The sequence below is a fragment of the Octopus bimaculoides genome, chromosome 22 (assembly GCF_001194135.2).
Source record: "Octopus bimaculoides isolate UCB-OBI-ISO-001 chromosome 22, ASM119413v2, whole genome shotgun sequence".
NCBI classification, from domain to species: domain Eukaryota; kingdom Metazoa; phylum Mollusca; class Cephalopoda; order Octopoda; family Octopodidae; genus Octopus; species Octopus bimaculoides.
Genome location: NC_069002.1, coordinates 27605318 through 27620043, shown reverse-complemented (window position 1 = coordinate 27620043; position 14726 = coordinate 27605318). Strand labels below are relative to the sequence as shown.

Genomic DNA, 14726 nt, shown 5'->3' with positions numbered 1-14726 from the left:
ATCTCAGTTGAGAATTTTTCTCATTTTGAATTAAATTTCTGATTAAAATTAAAATTTTTTTTTTTCTTATAGAGGAGATCCACTTTTCTACAAAGCTAACATGGGCTTGATGTCTGTTTAACCCTTTTGTTACTGTATTTATTTTGAGATTCTCTGTGTTTCTTTCAATTACTTTAAATATAACAAAGAATTTAGTAAAATAACTTAGTTATCATTCAGCTAGTGTTAGGAACATAAATTGTGACTAAGGTTTGGTGGAAGAATTTAATTCAAAACTTATGAAAAGAAGACATTTGCACTCAGAGCCAGAGCTGGTTTCAGCCGGGTTGGTAACGAAAGGGTTAAGTTTAACTTTATTATTTTTAGTTTACTTTGACACAACCACACTGTTATTTTACGAATTATGAACTACAAAAGGCACTATCATGTAGCTCTTAGTATTTACAATGGCAGTAGCGATGTGTAGAGAGAGGATCATGTTGGTTTATTGTAGCACTGTTTCAATTGATTGAACTTGGCTCCCTATTTTATTTATCTCGGATCACACACTGGAGGTTATAAATAATGTTAGTCAATTGATTTAAATGACTTTTCTGAGGAAAGTCTGTCATTATACTATAGTCTGGTCGATAGCCTCCACTTATTTGGGATCAGGTTTTATATTATCCATTCTTATTATAGGTTAAAAAACGGTTTCCACCTGCTTCAGGCACCAGACGGAGTCAACTAAATTAAATTTCAAACTACACCTCCTTTTGGATTAAGATTGAAATATATTTAATGTTATCAATTAAATTCATTTACAATTACTTCAGATTTCCTGAGAAATCTTTGTTTCCATTTACATCTTGAAATATGACTTGGCCTTCATTATTGAGCATCTTAACTTATTTAGAATAAGCTGACCATTTAAGGATGTTTTAGACTGACTACATATAACTCTAAAGTGAGTGTGGTACAATGTGTAAACGTTTAATGTTTAGTCAGCTCAGCAATTAGTACCATTTTGTCAGCACTACCATAATGGTCATACTTGTTGTTACAGAGTCGACATGTTGAACACATTATTATCTTAACTTCCTAAAGCTCACACTTTATTTATTGAAATTTCTACCACACAAACCCTATAGTTCATCATGATTTAACGTCCATTTTTCATGCTGGCATGGGTTGGACAGCTTGACAGAAACTGGCAAGGCCAGGGCCTGTACCCGGTTCCATAGTCTGTTTTGGTTTGGTTTCTACAGCTGGATGCCAACCACCTTACAGAGTGTACTGGGTGCTTTTTACGTGGCACCAGCACCCACACCAATGCTTTTTACATGGCCCCTTGGTTTTAGGATCTCAATTCTGTTGTGGTGGGCGGGTCTTCTCAAGTACAGCAATATGCCATATATCTTGGTCCTCTGTCATCTCCTTTGTATGGCTCAGCATTTTGAGATCAGCCTTCAGTGCTTCGTTCCATATCTTCCTGGGTTTCCCTGTTCATTAAATAAATACCATCGACCCTCTGGACATTACTGCTTTGATTTCCAAGATTCATAGGGTTATCCAGTTTCCATGACGTATAAGTAAATGAGATCGTAACATTCCCACTGGACATAGTGCTAGTTCATTGCAGGGTTACTCATTCACAGTTGAACGGACTGGAACAACATGAAACAGAGTGTTTTATTCGAAGGATACGATGCACCATGAGTGCACACCCTAACCACTAGGTCATGTGCCCTCACTAAATATCACAATAATAGATTTTTCTTTAGCTAATTGGCATTTAATGGTAACAGAAAATTTAATTTGATTTAGTACCTGGTTTTGTATTTATTTTAATATTATGACTCTTTGAAATAAGAGGAGGAAAAAGTCATAATTAAATTTGCAGATACGATTCTGTTTCCAGATTTGACTTTGAGCATAACCAAGATGAACAAATCCATTTAGAATGTTTCTGTGTTATTGCCAGTGGTATCAAGGTAAGTGACACTCACCTGTTATGTATTGTAATTAATTAACAACGTTAAAATATCAATGAAACAATCAAATTCCTAATTCCAAGATGGGTATTTTGGACAAACTAATTCACTAAAACCTTTTAAGATAATTATTATAGCCTCTGAAGCCTTTCTTATTGTTATCTTATTACTCTTTTACTTGTTTCAGTCATTTGACTGCGGCCATGCTGGAGCACCACCTCTAGTCAAGCAAATCGACCCCAGGGCTTATTCTTTGTAAGCCTAGTACTTATTCTATCGGTCTCTTTTGCTGAACCGCTAAGTTACGGGGACGTAAACACACCAGCATTGGTTGTCAAACGATGTTGGAGGGACAAACACAGACACACACACACACATATATATATACATATATATACAACGGGCTTCTTTCAGTTTCCGTCTACCAAATCCACTGACAAGGCTTTGGTCGGCCCGAGGCTATAGTAGAAGACACTTGTCCAAGGTGCCGCGCAGTGGGACTGAACCCGGAATCATGTGGTTGGGAAGCAAGCTACTCACCACACAGCCACTCCTGCGCCTTATTGTTCAATTTATTAATTAGACTCTATTACATTCAAAGTACTATTACTTTGAATGATGTTAAGGGTGAGCCACGTGCCCTTTTGGATCTCACCTGACATTTCAGACAGGTGAGATACTAAAGAAATCAAGAACTCCTGGCTAGCAGTCCAGCTCTTTCAAATTTCTCATATTCTTTGAGTTGTAAAATGTAATTCACCTGCAATGTCAGTACTTTCTGTGACTTACTCTGTTCAACTGCAAGTGTGTTTTAGCCTTCACTACAGCTTTTAGAATATGTGAGAAAATATAGGAATTACTCACAGTAGCCTCCTATATAAAACATCTATTTCTAGTCCAGAGAAGAAGAGTGAAATAATTGTGCTTCTTTGTATCGTCCCTGGATAATCCTACATGTTCTGTGACTAAGGGATATTTAATTTTGCTAAGGCTTGCTTTAAAATTAAATTTATCTCAGTATATTAAGTAAAGCAACTTGCATTCAATTAAAAAGGACAGTTCATGAAGTCTGACAGATGGAGTGAAGTATATTCTTAAACAACCTGGTGGTTCGGGTCACTAAACTATCCTCCAATGGAGACGACAAATGTTTTTACTTTTCTTTTTTTATTCTAATTTATGAAGCAAAGCAAAGAATGAAGAAGACAAGATTGTCTCTCTGTGATGTCGTCTTTGAGGAATTTGGCATTGTTGGTTTTCTTGGGTTTGGGTATCAACTAATATTTGTAGCCATAACTTTTGCATTTCACCCCAAATTCAGATAGGAAGAAGTGGGCAAGATTCTAAGTAATTCAATTTTCCATTTCAAGAAACAAGTGAGCGAACCAGTTTTTACAGTCAGATATATGGAGTCACAACTAGGCATAAAATCCTGTAAAGTTGTTCGACAAAGACAGCTGTTTATATAATCTGGAGGGAATGTGGACGAAGCAATTCTGAATCTCCCTTTTGGAATACTATCCTAAATATTACATTTTTCACTTTCTAGAGTACTGCTAATGGAACTTGGTTGAAGAATATGATCTTGGAGCATGGTATAGTCAATTCAGCTGTGGATTTCATTTTATCTCATGCTCCTCCAGTGAAGACAATTGGGTAAGTACCATATATGCATCATCATCATCATTGTCATCTCTATCATCTTTTAACATCCATCTTCTATGCTGACATGGGTTTGACAATTTGACAGGATCTTATAGGCCTAAGAACTGCATCATGCTTATATATCCAAGGCATGGTTATCGCTTGTTGAAATTATTATTATGTTCAGAGTTCAAATTCCAAGGAGGTTGACTTTGCTGTTCATCCTTATTTTAATAAGTACCAGTTGAGTACTGGGGTCGATGTACTGGACTATCATCCTCCCCCAAATTTCAGGTCATGTGCTAATTATTAGAAAGAATTATTATTATAATATTTTATGGTCAAAGTTCACCGTAAATCTGCACATGTGCTGGCTTGGGCAAGATATTTCTTTTTCTGTTTTGAGAAAGACTAGCTGTTGCCCATGCATGCAAGTTTCCCTTCTCTCCATGTCATCTATGTTTACCCAAGGGGAAGGCCACTGCAGCTTGGTACCAGAGTCATTACAAGCATTGCTGCCAGAACACGGGTATCATCACAAAGTATCTCTCCTCCTCACCTAACCTCACTGCCAATCCATTGCCCTGCATTGGTACCTCTTTATTGATTCCAAAAGGGTGAAAGGCATAATTGAGCTCAGCAGGATTTGAACCCAGATCACAGCTGAAACAAACACTATGAGGCTTTCTGCCCAAAACTCAAGCAACCCTGCCAGTTCACTGCTTTAGTTGCAACATTAAACCCTTTTGATGCCATTCTACCCTGGAGACTGCACTCCTAGTTCTAGCTTATAACACTTCTCATTGGATTTTTTATGTTAGAACTAGTTAAATTATATTCCTAACAGCTTAATAGACATATATACCAATAAATGCAAAATTTTACTTAAATCATCCAAATTTTTTTTTATTATTTCCATTATAAAACCTTTAACCCTTTAGCATTCAGATTTCTTTGTCAAATGTAATCCTTATTTATTCACATTGTTTTGAATTAATCACACATCCTCTTGTGGCTTCAAGATTTCTAGGGTGTGCTTTATATATATTTATAGAATGACTTTGTAGGGTAGGTGTGAGAAGTTGGATATGATCATTTTTAACATAAAACCAGTAGAATATTTTGGCTGGATTAAATGCTAAAAGGATAAGCATATATATGAAAATCCAACCCAAAGCAGCATAGCAGAGGGACATTAAATGGTGACTATGAAATATGGTCACAAAAGATTTAGAACTAGGTGTTGTGACTTGGGAATATTTGATTTGGTTAACTGTGGGTGGTGATTTGGCTGTTTGCAATGCCAGTAAATGCTTTATTCACTGTTTCCGATACCAGATGCAACAAATTCTTGTGGCTGTGAGTAGACATCATTGAAAAGGCCAAAATGCTTCTGGTGTTCTTGCTGGCTACTGCAGGAAAAAATTTCTTTTCTTTTTGATATTTATTGTTTTTAACATAGCACATCCATAAGAGATGTTATCTCTGGACAAATATTGCCGTAACTGGCCTCTCAACTGCATGTATACATTAAGTATGATCCATAGATGGCAAATATTATGTAGTTACTCTTGAAGACTTAAAAAGCGAATACTAAGATTATTGAAAGAGAATTTATAGATAACATCAGATTTTTACTTTGGTGCAGCCTTCTGGCTTACCAGCCCTCAGTCAAACTGTCCAACCCATACCAGCATGGAAAGCGGATGTTAAACAATGACGACAATGATGATGGTTTATTGATAAATATTTATTTAGATGAGGAAATAGATTCTTATATATTTCAGTTCATTTTCCAATCAGTTTATAATTTGCTGTTTTATTTTCACTGTTGCAGCACAAGTTGTCAGAGTCGCACAGAAGAAATGAGGTAAATTATATTCATATATTCTAACCTTTCTTTCGCCTTGAGTGTTTTAAGACGATCTATGAACTTGAGAAGACTGAAAGTGCTATTAGTTCGAGTTTTAACTAACATCACTTCAGAGAAAATATTGTGAATTCTCACCTTTTTCCATGGAGTAGAACAAACTCAAAATATTACAATTTTATGTTTACATTATAATTCAACTTTTCCATATCCAAGTGGACTTCTTAACCTGATATTCTACCTGCTATCATTTAATCATTTATAACTATCTCTACCATTGAAAATAATTTACTTATTTCTTATCCAAGTTTCTTAATTTTTATCATGTGAACAAGCACAGGCATGGCTATGTGGTAAAATCTTGCTTCCCAACCACATAGTTCCAGGTTCAGTCCCGCTGTGTGGCACCTTGGGCAAGTGTCTTCTACTATAACCTCAGGCTAAACAAAGCTTGTGAGCGGATTTGGTAGATGAAAACTGAAAGAAGCCCATCACGTGTGTGTCTGTGTTTGTCCACTTGACAACCGGTGTTGGTGTGTTTACATTCCCGTGACTTGGCAGTTTGGTAAAAGGGACTAATAGAATAGGTACTAGGCTTTAAAAAAAGTCCTGGGGTCAATTTGTTCAACTTAAAACCCTTCAAGGTGGTGCCCCAGTATGGCTACAGTCAAATGACTGAAACAAAAGATAAAAGACAAACCTTTTATAATCCTTGCTCATAGGAATAAAGCTTCTAAAATGGATGGAGACAATTCCAAAGTTGCTTTGGTATAACAGCCATGTTGACAAAAAATATGGGTTCAAGTTCTACATGCAGCTTTTAACTTATTTTCCATTCAAGGGTTTTTTTAATCCAATATTCTACATGTTAATATTTATAGCTTTTTTTTGTCTACTTTGAGTCCCATTATTAAAAAATAATTTGCCAATAGTTTTATATTTTATAAATTTAAATTTCTCTTTTTGTATTCTTTGTTATTTTTGTTTTCCTTAATCACTCGCGCATGAACGAGGTCTTATTCGAGTTTTGTCTTACCTTTAGCACTGACACAGAAGACTGGCAGGAGTTCCTTGGAAAAGCATCTTTGAGTTATGTTCTGCGATTGTTAACAGGATTATGTTCTGGACACACTGGAACTCAGGTAGTTAAGACTTCTTTTTATGACATTCGTGGCCAGAGAGGAACAATTATTATTCACTAGAGATAATGCATTGAAACAATGAAATTAGTAATGCTATCATCAAATGTATTTATAACTAGAGAAAAAAATATAATTTAGAATTTCTTCAAAATTCTTGACAAGTAAGAGAAAAAATTGCCTTTGTCAGCTTAAGACATTAAATGACATAAATTGTTTTAATCTACAGCTTCATACCAAAAAATATCTTCACATTTGCTAGATGGATCATATTTGAAGTCCATTGACTAAGCAATTGATCTTTCATTTAATGAGTTCAAGTCTGGAGTATATATATCGATAAGTTTAATATAGTTTGTTAACCATTCTACATTAACACTTTCCATATGTGCCAAACATCAGTTTGATAATGGCAGTTATTTTACTAAATTCTTCATAATATTCAAAATTAAAACAACAGCAATCTATTTCTACTACTTTAGCTTCATCATCATCATTATTATTATTATTATTATTATTATTATTATTATTATGAATAATAATAATAATAATAATAATAATAATAATAACCATTAGCACACCCAGCGAAATGCTTAATGGTGTTTTGTCAGCCAGTTGTTCTGACTTCAAATTCCCCCAAGGTCAACTTTGCCTTTCATCTTTTCGGGGTCAATTAATTAAGCACCAGTTGCGTACAGGTGTCAATATAATTGACTTACCCCTCCCCCAAATTTTAGGCCTTGTGCCTATAGTAAAAAGGACTATTATTATTATTATTATTATTAAATGGCATCAAGTATGAAATTTGCAAGGTAAATTTTTCATGTAATATTTCTAATGTTGACACAAATGGAAAGTGGCAAGTTGATGACATTGACTTCAGGTCCTTGATTGGTACTTCATTTTATCAACTCTGAAAGAATGAGAAGTAAAGTTAACCTTAGCAGGATTTGAACTCAGAACGTAAAGAGCTGGAAGAGAAGTTGCTAACAAATCTGCCAGCTCGCTACCATTGCTTCATGGAATGATGGATTCAAATTTTGGCACAATGCCAGTAATTTTGAGGGAAGGGGAAAGTCAGTAACATCAACCCAAGTTCTTGACTGGTACTTTATTTTATTGACCCTAAAAAAAAATTTTAAAAAATGAAAGGCAAAGTTGACCTTGGCAGCATTTGAACACAGAACAGAGCTGGAAGAAATGCTGCTAAGCATTTTTGTCGAATGTGTTATCAATTGGACCAGCTTGCTATCTTAATCTTCATGTTAGAATAATAATGTCAAATATGTCTTTTATGTTTGGTCAGTGTGTAGTAATCAGTAACTGGAACAAAACAGAAGCGGATCGCCTGAAGGAAATTGGGATTCATTAAATAAATATCTAAAAACATTAGTTTGTGAGAATGATAAAAATTGATAATGGTTATATTGATAATGCTTTTGTAATCAATACTTTACTGATGATCTTTTTTTTTTCTCAATTTTCATTTCTTCTCTGCCTCTGGCAGTTATTAGTTGGAGAAGAGTGTATTCCAATTCTTCACAAGCTCGAACAGATTTCTTCAGATAAACACATCGGTACAATGGCAGAGAATTTACTGGAAGCTCTGAAGGAAAATGAACAGACGGCAGCTAAAGTACGTATAACATTGCTAACGTGGATAGCTTCAAATTTTATTGGATATTTGCATGGAATGTATTTATTGTATACTAAGTGAAGGCCCCTAGCCTAATGGTTAGAGTGTTGCCCTCACACTCACAAGACCGTGGTTTCAATTCTCAGACTGGGTGGGGGGTTTTGTTCTTGAGCAAAACGCATCATTTCATGTTGCTTGGGTCCACTCAAGTGTAAACAAATCACTCTGAGATGGACCAGGATCCTGTTCAGGGGAAATGTTGTGATCTCCATCACTTCTATGCCAGGGAAATCATGTAAATGTCCAGTGAGTCCTTGGGCTTTGGACTTGAAACTGTATTTAAGGAAGTAATGTAGTTTCCTTAACTCTTTGGCGATGAAACCAGTTTTATATGACACGAGAAGAATAATGAGAACGTTCTTGGAACTTTGGAACTTTCATTGGTAAATTATTCTTATTCTGTTATTCATACCAAGGGTATTCTTGTATTATATAAGCGTGCATGCGCGTGCACACACACACACACGATATTCTTGTTCTTGTGATGATGCTTGTTTGTTCCACTTGAGAAACTCTTTTCAGGTGAAACAAAGAAATTAATGTCAGGTGGGTTTTCTCCCCAAAGCTGTATCCTTTGCCAGCTTTTCAGCATAGTCGGAGCATTAAGCCCTGTAGGCAAATATACTGAATAAAAATAACTACTATAACAAAAAAACAAAAAAAAAAAAAAAAAAAAAAAAAAAAAAAAAAAAAGCAGATCTGTGATGGTCTGAATTGTTGAAGCTAAATTTATACAATTCATAAATTGGGTTCATCTTCTCACTACATATGAACTTGTCTTGCATATATTGCATAAAATATAATACATATATTGCTTGGAACACTTTGGATATGAATGCAATGTTGAATAAGTAAATCCTACAGAATACTGCTTGTCTTCCAACAAGTGAAGTTTGTCACTTGGTTTTAATTGAAGTTATTTCACCTGTAAGAAAATGAGTTTGGTCAGTTGAATGTTTATTTTGAAAGAGTGATTTGGAAAATCATTAGTGGGTTAATTAAGGCTTTGAGCAGTGAATCAGAAAATGAAAGAGCCATGTTGCTGTTACGTACAGTAAAAATACACGAAAAACTTATTTGGTTGAAGACATTCTGTGAATTAATTCTGGTAAGATATAAGCAGAGCAGACTGAAGAATGTTAGGCCTTTTGGATGTTTTAGAATTAATCCTTTAGCTTTCATATTATTCTCTCTTATGTAATGCTTATTTATTCACATAGTTTTGAATTAATCTTACATTATCTCATTACTTCAGAATTTTGATGACATGATTGTATAGTTCTAGAATAACATTGTAAGGTAGGTGTGAGAGGCCAGGTCTGGCTGGTTTGAACATAGGTATGCTAAAGATTTAAGCTGATTCTTCATTGATAACGTAACTCGTGACATTAAAATATTGAAAATAAATTTGGATATAAACATGATCTTTTTTCATTTGTTTCTCTTCAGATAATTGATGTACGGAAACAAACAAAAGCAGAAAAGAAACGATTAGCAATGGCTGTTAGGATGAAACAACTTGGTGCATTGGGCATGACGGTGAGTATGAAAGTCCTGAGAGATTAAACATTGTCTGTTTAAGATGGACATAAACAATATGATTGTAAGATAGAAATTTAAATGTGATAAAATGTTTTAAAAGAAATTTAAAGTGCTCACCCTGTATTGTATCGATCTCCATATGTTGAGCTGGTAAGTCATGGGACATAATGGCACGTCATAAAATAACATCAGTTTTTGACTGGTGTACAGATACACACACACATGCGTGTACATACACACATGCATGTGCGCGCACACACATTTACCCCACAAGCTTCCACCTACCAGGAACAGATAACCCATGATTATAGTAGAAGATTAGAAGATACTTGCTCAAGAGACAGTGAATTGAACCAGGGATCATGCAGTCTGACAGGTGTAAAATTGGTTGGGTAAAAGTGAGGTTTAGAGGCAAGAAACGGATTGAGAATATTTTGTGTGTTTGTCAAATACATCAAGAAGAGTGTAAGGATATTGACTGGTACAGTTAAAGGTGATAGGCAATTTGGTATTTACACTAGTAACATTAGTTGTAAAGGACTGAAAGAGCCACAGCCTGGGCTGTTCCCCTGCAAGAGAGTAACTTCTGTGATTCTACCAATCTATTGACTTGACTTCTGTCATCTCAAAGATGCTGGAAATAGTCAGTAGTAGTCACATTTTTCATCACTTTCTATCTCTCTTCAGTGGTGGTCACTTTTCTAACCACTGATAAGCCAGATCTAGTGGGGATTTGCTTTTTTATATCAATCACCAGTTGTGGTCCTTCGTTAATGAGAACTTCAGCAAAAGTAATTTTATTACATTTGACATCAGCAAAACCTTTAGTTGTGCCTGACATGAGTAACTCTGAACAAAGTTGCCCATTTATGGTCTATGTTCGTCTCTCAGTTCTGGAATTGGAAACTTCCTCCCATAGTGTGCCATTACAGCTAATGCAGGTGGGCCTCCTTCTAACCCACACTTTATCAACCATGTACTCCAAAGTTTGGTGATATCTTTGGCAGTCTTCCATCTGTGCATTAACAACTTATTTGTTGTCACTTCTCACAACACAAATTCCCTGTTTAACTTTCAGCATGAAGTATCATTCATATACAGCTTGAGAGCCCTTTTTACTCTTTTCAGCCAATATCATGGATGCAATTACCATAAGGAAACCAATACTAATCAGTTTTGCTTCTTTATATTTTTTCAGACAAATGAAAAGGGCCAGGTAACTGTCAAAAGTTCTGTTCTCAAACAAATGGAAGAATTGAAGGAAGAAATAGGTCTTACTTGTTGTATTTGTCGAGAAGGTTATAAATATCAACCACAGAAGGTTAGTGTGTCTTGTTCTCTTTTAACAACTGTTTAATTATTTGCCTTATGATAACGAGTGAAAATACCTGACTGTATGATAATATGAGCTCGTGTTTTTTTTTTCTTCTTAACAAAAGCATTTTGAAATTATCACATTTTGTCTTAATAATTATGTAGATGCAGGTCTTCAATATCTGCTTTGGCAGGGTTTCTAGGGCTGGATGCCCTTCCTAACACCAATCACTTTACAGAGTGTACAGGGTGCTTTTTATGTGGCACCAACACTAGTTATGCTGCCAAGTAACTCACAAGAGGAGACCTCGTGACAGTGGGTAAGGGTGCAGTATCTAGGGAGGTGGCTTTGTGCCAGGTTTTGAGTTGTTAAAGTATGATAGAGGGACAGAAACTGGTGTTTTGCTGTAGAAGAGATACATGGCCATCCCAACAGGAAAAGGATAGTGGAGATGAGGTATCAGGGCATACCATCTAGGTACAAAATGGTGGATAAAAAATTAGATGCAAGAATTGAGGGTGGCTGGGTGGGTACTTATGGGTACATATTGTTATATTATTTATTATGATTTATAAAGTTTATTTTAATATAATTAATTCTTTTCCCCCCTGTTGTGAACAGGTCTTAGGTATTTACACATTTACTAAACGAGCCAACCTTGACAACTATGAGAATAAGACAAGGAAGTCACAAGGCTACAGTACAGTATCCCACTTTAATGTCGTGCATGTTGACTGTCACACTGCTGCTGTCAGGTTTGTCCTTTCTCATTTTTATTCTGTTATTATTTTGACATTTTCCTTGGTGTGTGTTGCCTTCACTTGTTTCTAAATAAATCTGACCCCATCTGTTGTTTGTATTGATTAGACATGCAAGAGGTCGAGAGGAATGGGAAAGTGCTGCTCTACAAAACGCAAACACTAAGTGCAATGGTTTATTACCTCTGTGGGGCCCGCAAGTCCAGGAGTCAGTGTTTGCCACTTGTCTTGCCAGGTAAGTCATTTTCAACACTTAACAATTGACAAATTTAAATTAAAAACCAAAGCTTTTTGAAAGACCGTTGTCAGGCAGATAACACCTTAGAGCAGATCAGATATAAACTATAACTTTACTGGAGTTGAAATACTTCTGACAAAATTTGATCTCAAAACCTCTGAGTTACACTGTTACATCAAACAAACAATTGATACTCTTTAGATGAGTCATTACTGTTGTTTCCTTCTTGGCTAAGTGGTCTTTGTATGTAGAGGTTGTCGTTTTGAAATATCCACTTATCTTCTGTTATAAACTTTCTATTTTCTCTATATTTACCGTTATTGATTGGAAGCAGTATTCCTCACCTTCTATGCTCTCTTTCTCTTTATATTTCTCCTAATCTTCATTTGAAACCTTTATGGGAGGAGACATTTCTCACTTAACTAGAGACTGAATCACAACTATTTTATCATTTGTTTTCTTAATGAAAACACAATCAGCCTGGTTCACTCATGCCAGCTTGAATGGTAGATAATCCGTTGGCTGGATGATTTCTGATGGCTGTACTGTATACATTCAAATGATTCATACAGCAGTAATTCAAGAGTCTTTTCTCCAAGTGTCAATGGTTTGTTGTAATGTAGGGTCATCAGAGCCACTTTACAAATCAATGTCTTCACCCGTGATGCAACATTGAAGCCTCCATTGTGATGATGATGTATGTTGTTGTCTTTAAAGAAAATTCACATAAAAGTCAGCTGGAACTGACCCTTTTATATACCTACAGTTGGGTATATGTGAGGGCTTATGGCTTTATGGTTAGGGTGTTGCACTCCTGATTGTGAGATCATAGTTTCAATTCCCAGACCGTGCAATGTGTGTTTTTGAGTAAAATGCTTCATCTCCTGTTGCTCTGTGGTCACTTCAATATCTGAGATGTGGTACACCATGCACTTATTCAAACAACATCAATTTGATGAGTGAGTGAGCTAATGTACAGCATATACACTTCATCATCATTATCATCATATAGCATCCATTTTCCATGCTGGCATGGGTTGGACGGTTTAACTACAACTGGTAAGCTGGAGAGCTGCACCAAGTTTCAGTCTGATTTGGCATGGTTTCTACGACTGGATGCCATTCCTAATGCCAACTACTCCAAGAGTGTAGTGGGTGCTTTTTACATGCCGTTCACGTGACACTGGTATTAGCCACAACTATGATTTCACTGGGCTTGACAAGTCTTCTCAAGCACTGCATATTGCCAAAGGTTTCAGTTACTTGTCATCACCTCCGTGAGGTCCAACACTCAATGACCATGCTTCACCACCTCGTCCCATAAGCAAATCATTTGTGCTGGTTGTAAAGCTGTAGGGTACAAGTGGAGGTTATATTAGCTGCACTATAGACTGTTTACGGATTCTACTTACCCTAGGTACTGTAATTACCCTATCCATCCACATAATCCTGAAGTGTATAACTATATTTACCAGTATCACATCTGTTCTTTGTCCTGATAGAGTATAGTGAAAGTAGTTCTTCACTTCACATTTGGCACAGCATGCAATCAGTTACCTTAGTTCTAAGACTTCTGCTGTGTCAATAATCTTACTTTTCATTTTAGCAACATTAATAGTCTATGGCTTATATATACATCTACTAAATCTGTTAATACAGTTGCTGTGAACATACAGTTTATATGTGCTTAGACTTAAGGATAAACTAATAGCTTCTGTAGGATTATTGTAAAACAAAGGTTATTTTTAAAATAACAAGCACTCGGAGAGTGCAAACCTCCTCCAAGGCAACACCAATTCCCTCTCAACGATTAACCAGATATGATTTTTAAAATGAAAATATCTGAAATAAACTCAACTGCTCTCACAAATGAGAATACTAAAAATGAACCCAATCGCTCTAAAAAATTAAGTGAAAAAAAACAGGAGAAGTAATCCAGAATCCTTGTCCAGTATCGGATCAATCCCAAAATTTAAACAGTTCGTGCCAGTAATGAGTCCAAACATCCCTGCAAGTTTCATCCGAATCCATCCAGCGGTTCTTGAGATATTTTGTCCACGGGCAAACAAACAAATAAACATAACTGAAAACAATACCTCTGCCTTAGCAGAGGCGGAGGTAATAAATTTGATCAGTCTTGTCGATTTTGCAAAATTAAATTCAAGTATTCTTTATAAAATCTTTGTGTGTATTTATGTATATATGTAGGTATATACACAGATATCACTAAAGCAGTAGATCCCATCATTTTGGAAAAATTCCTAGAAGCAAAACGATGTCATTTGATGCATTTAAATGCTTAATTTAGTGTGTAGTAGACATGCCTTGTATGTAATACAGTAACAAGTCTGAAGCAGCCAATAGTGTCTGCACTGATAAAATGATATAAAGAGGGCTATCTATTTACATTTGAGAGATGTGTGTGTGTGTGTGTGTGTATATATATATATATATACCGGAGTAAGCACATGAAATGTGCAACAAGGTGGAAAAAAGAGTACTCAAATACCAGAGGTAGAGTAATATGCTTTATTTAAAAGCAGCAGAAATA

The 14726-nt window shown here is 35.7% G+C and overlaps 1 protein-coding gene across 1 annotated transcript in view; it reads left to right on the top strand.

The window, feature by feature from the left end:
- Positions 1–14726, top strand: part of LOC106881733 (E3 ubiquitin-protein ligase UBR4-like) — a 218633-nt gene that overhangs the window by 194627 nt on the left and 9280 nt on the right. Inside the window, exons 105-113 of the mRNA XM_052975666.1 lie at positions 1901–1973; positions 3523–3629; positions 5455–5487; positions 6530–6629; positions 8134–8262; positions 9772–9861; positions 11063–11185; positions 11801–11934; positions 12047–12172. Coding sequence (XP_052831626.1) covers positions 1901–1973; positions 3523–3629; positions 5455–5487; positions 6530–6629; positions 8134–8262; positions 9772–9861; positions 11063–11185; positions 11801–11934; positions 12047–12172 — 915 coding nt within the window. The remainder of the gene's footprint in view (positions 1–1900; positions 1974–3522; positions 3630–5454; positions 5488–6529; positions 6630–8133; positions 8263–9771; positions 9862–11062; positions 11186–11800; positions 11935–12046; positions 12173–14726) is intronic.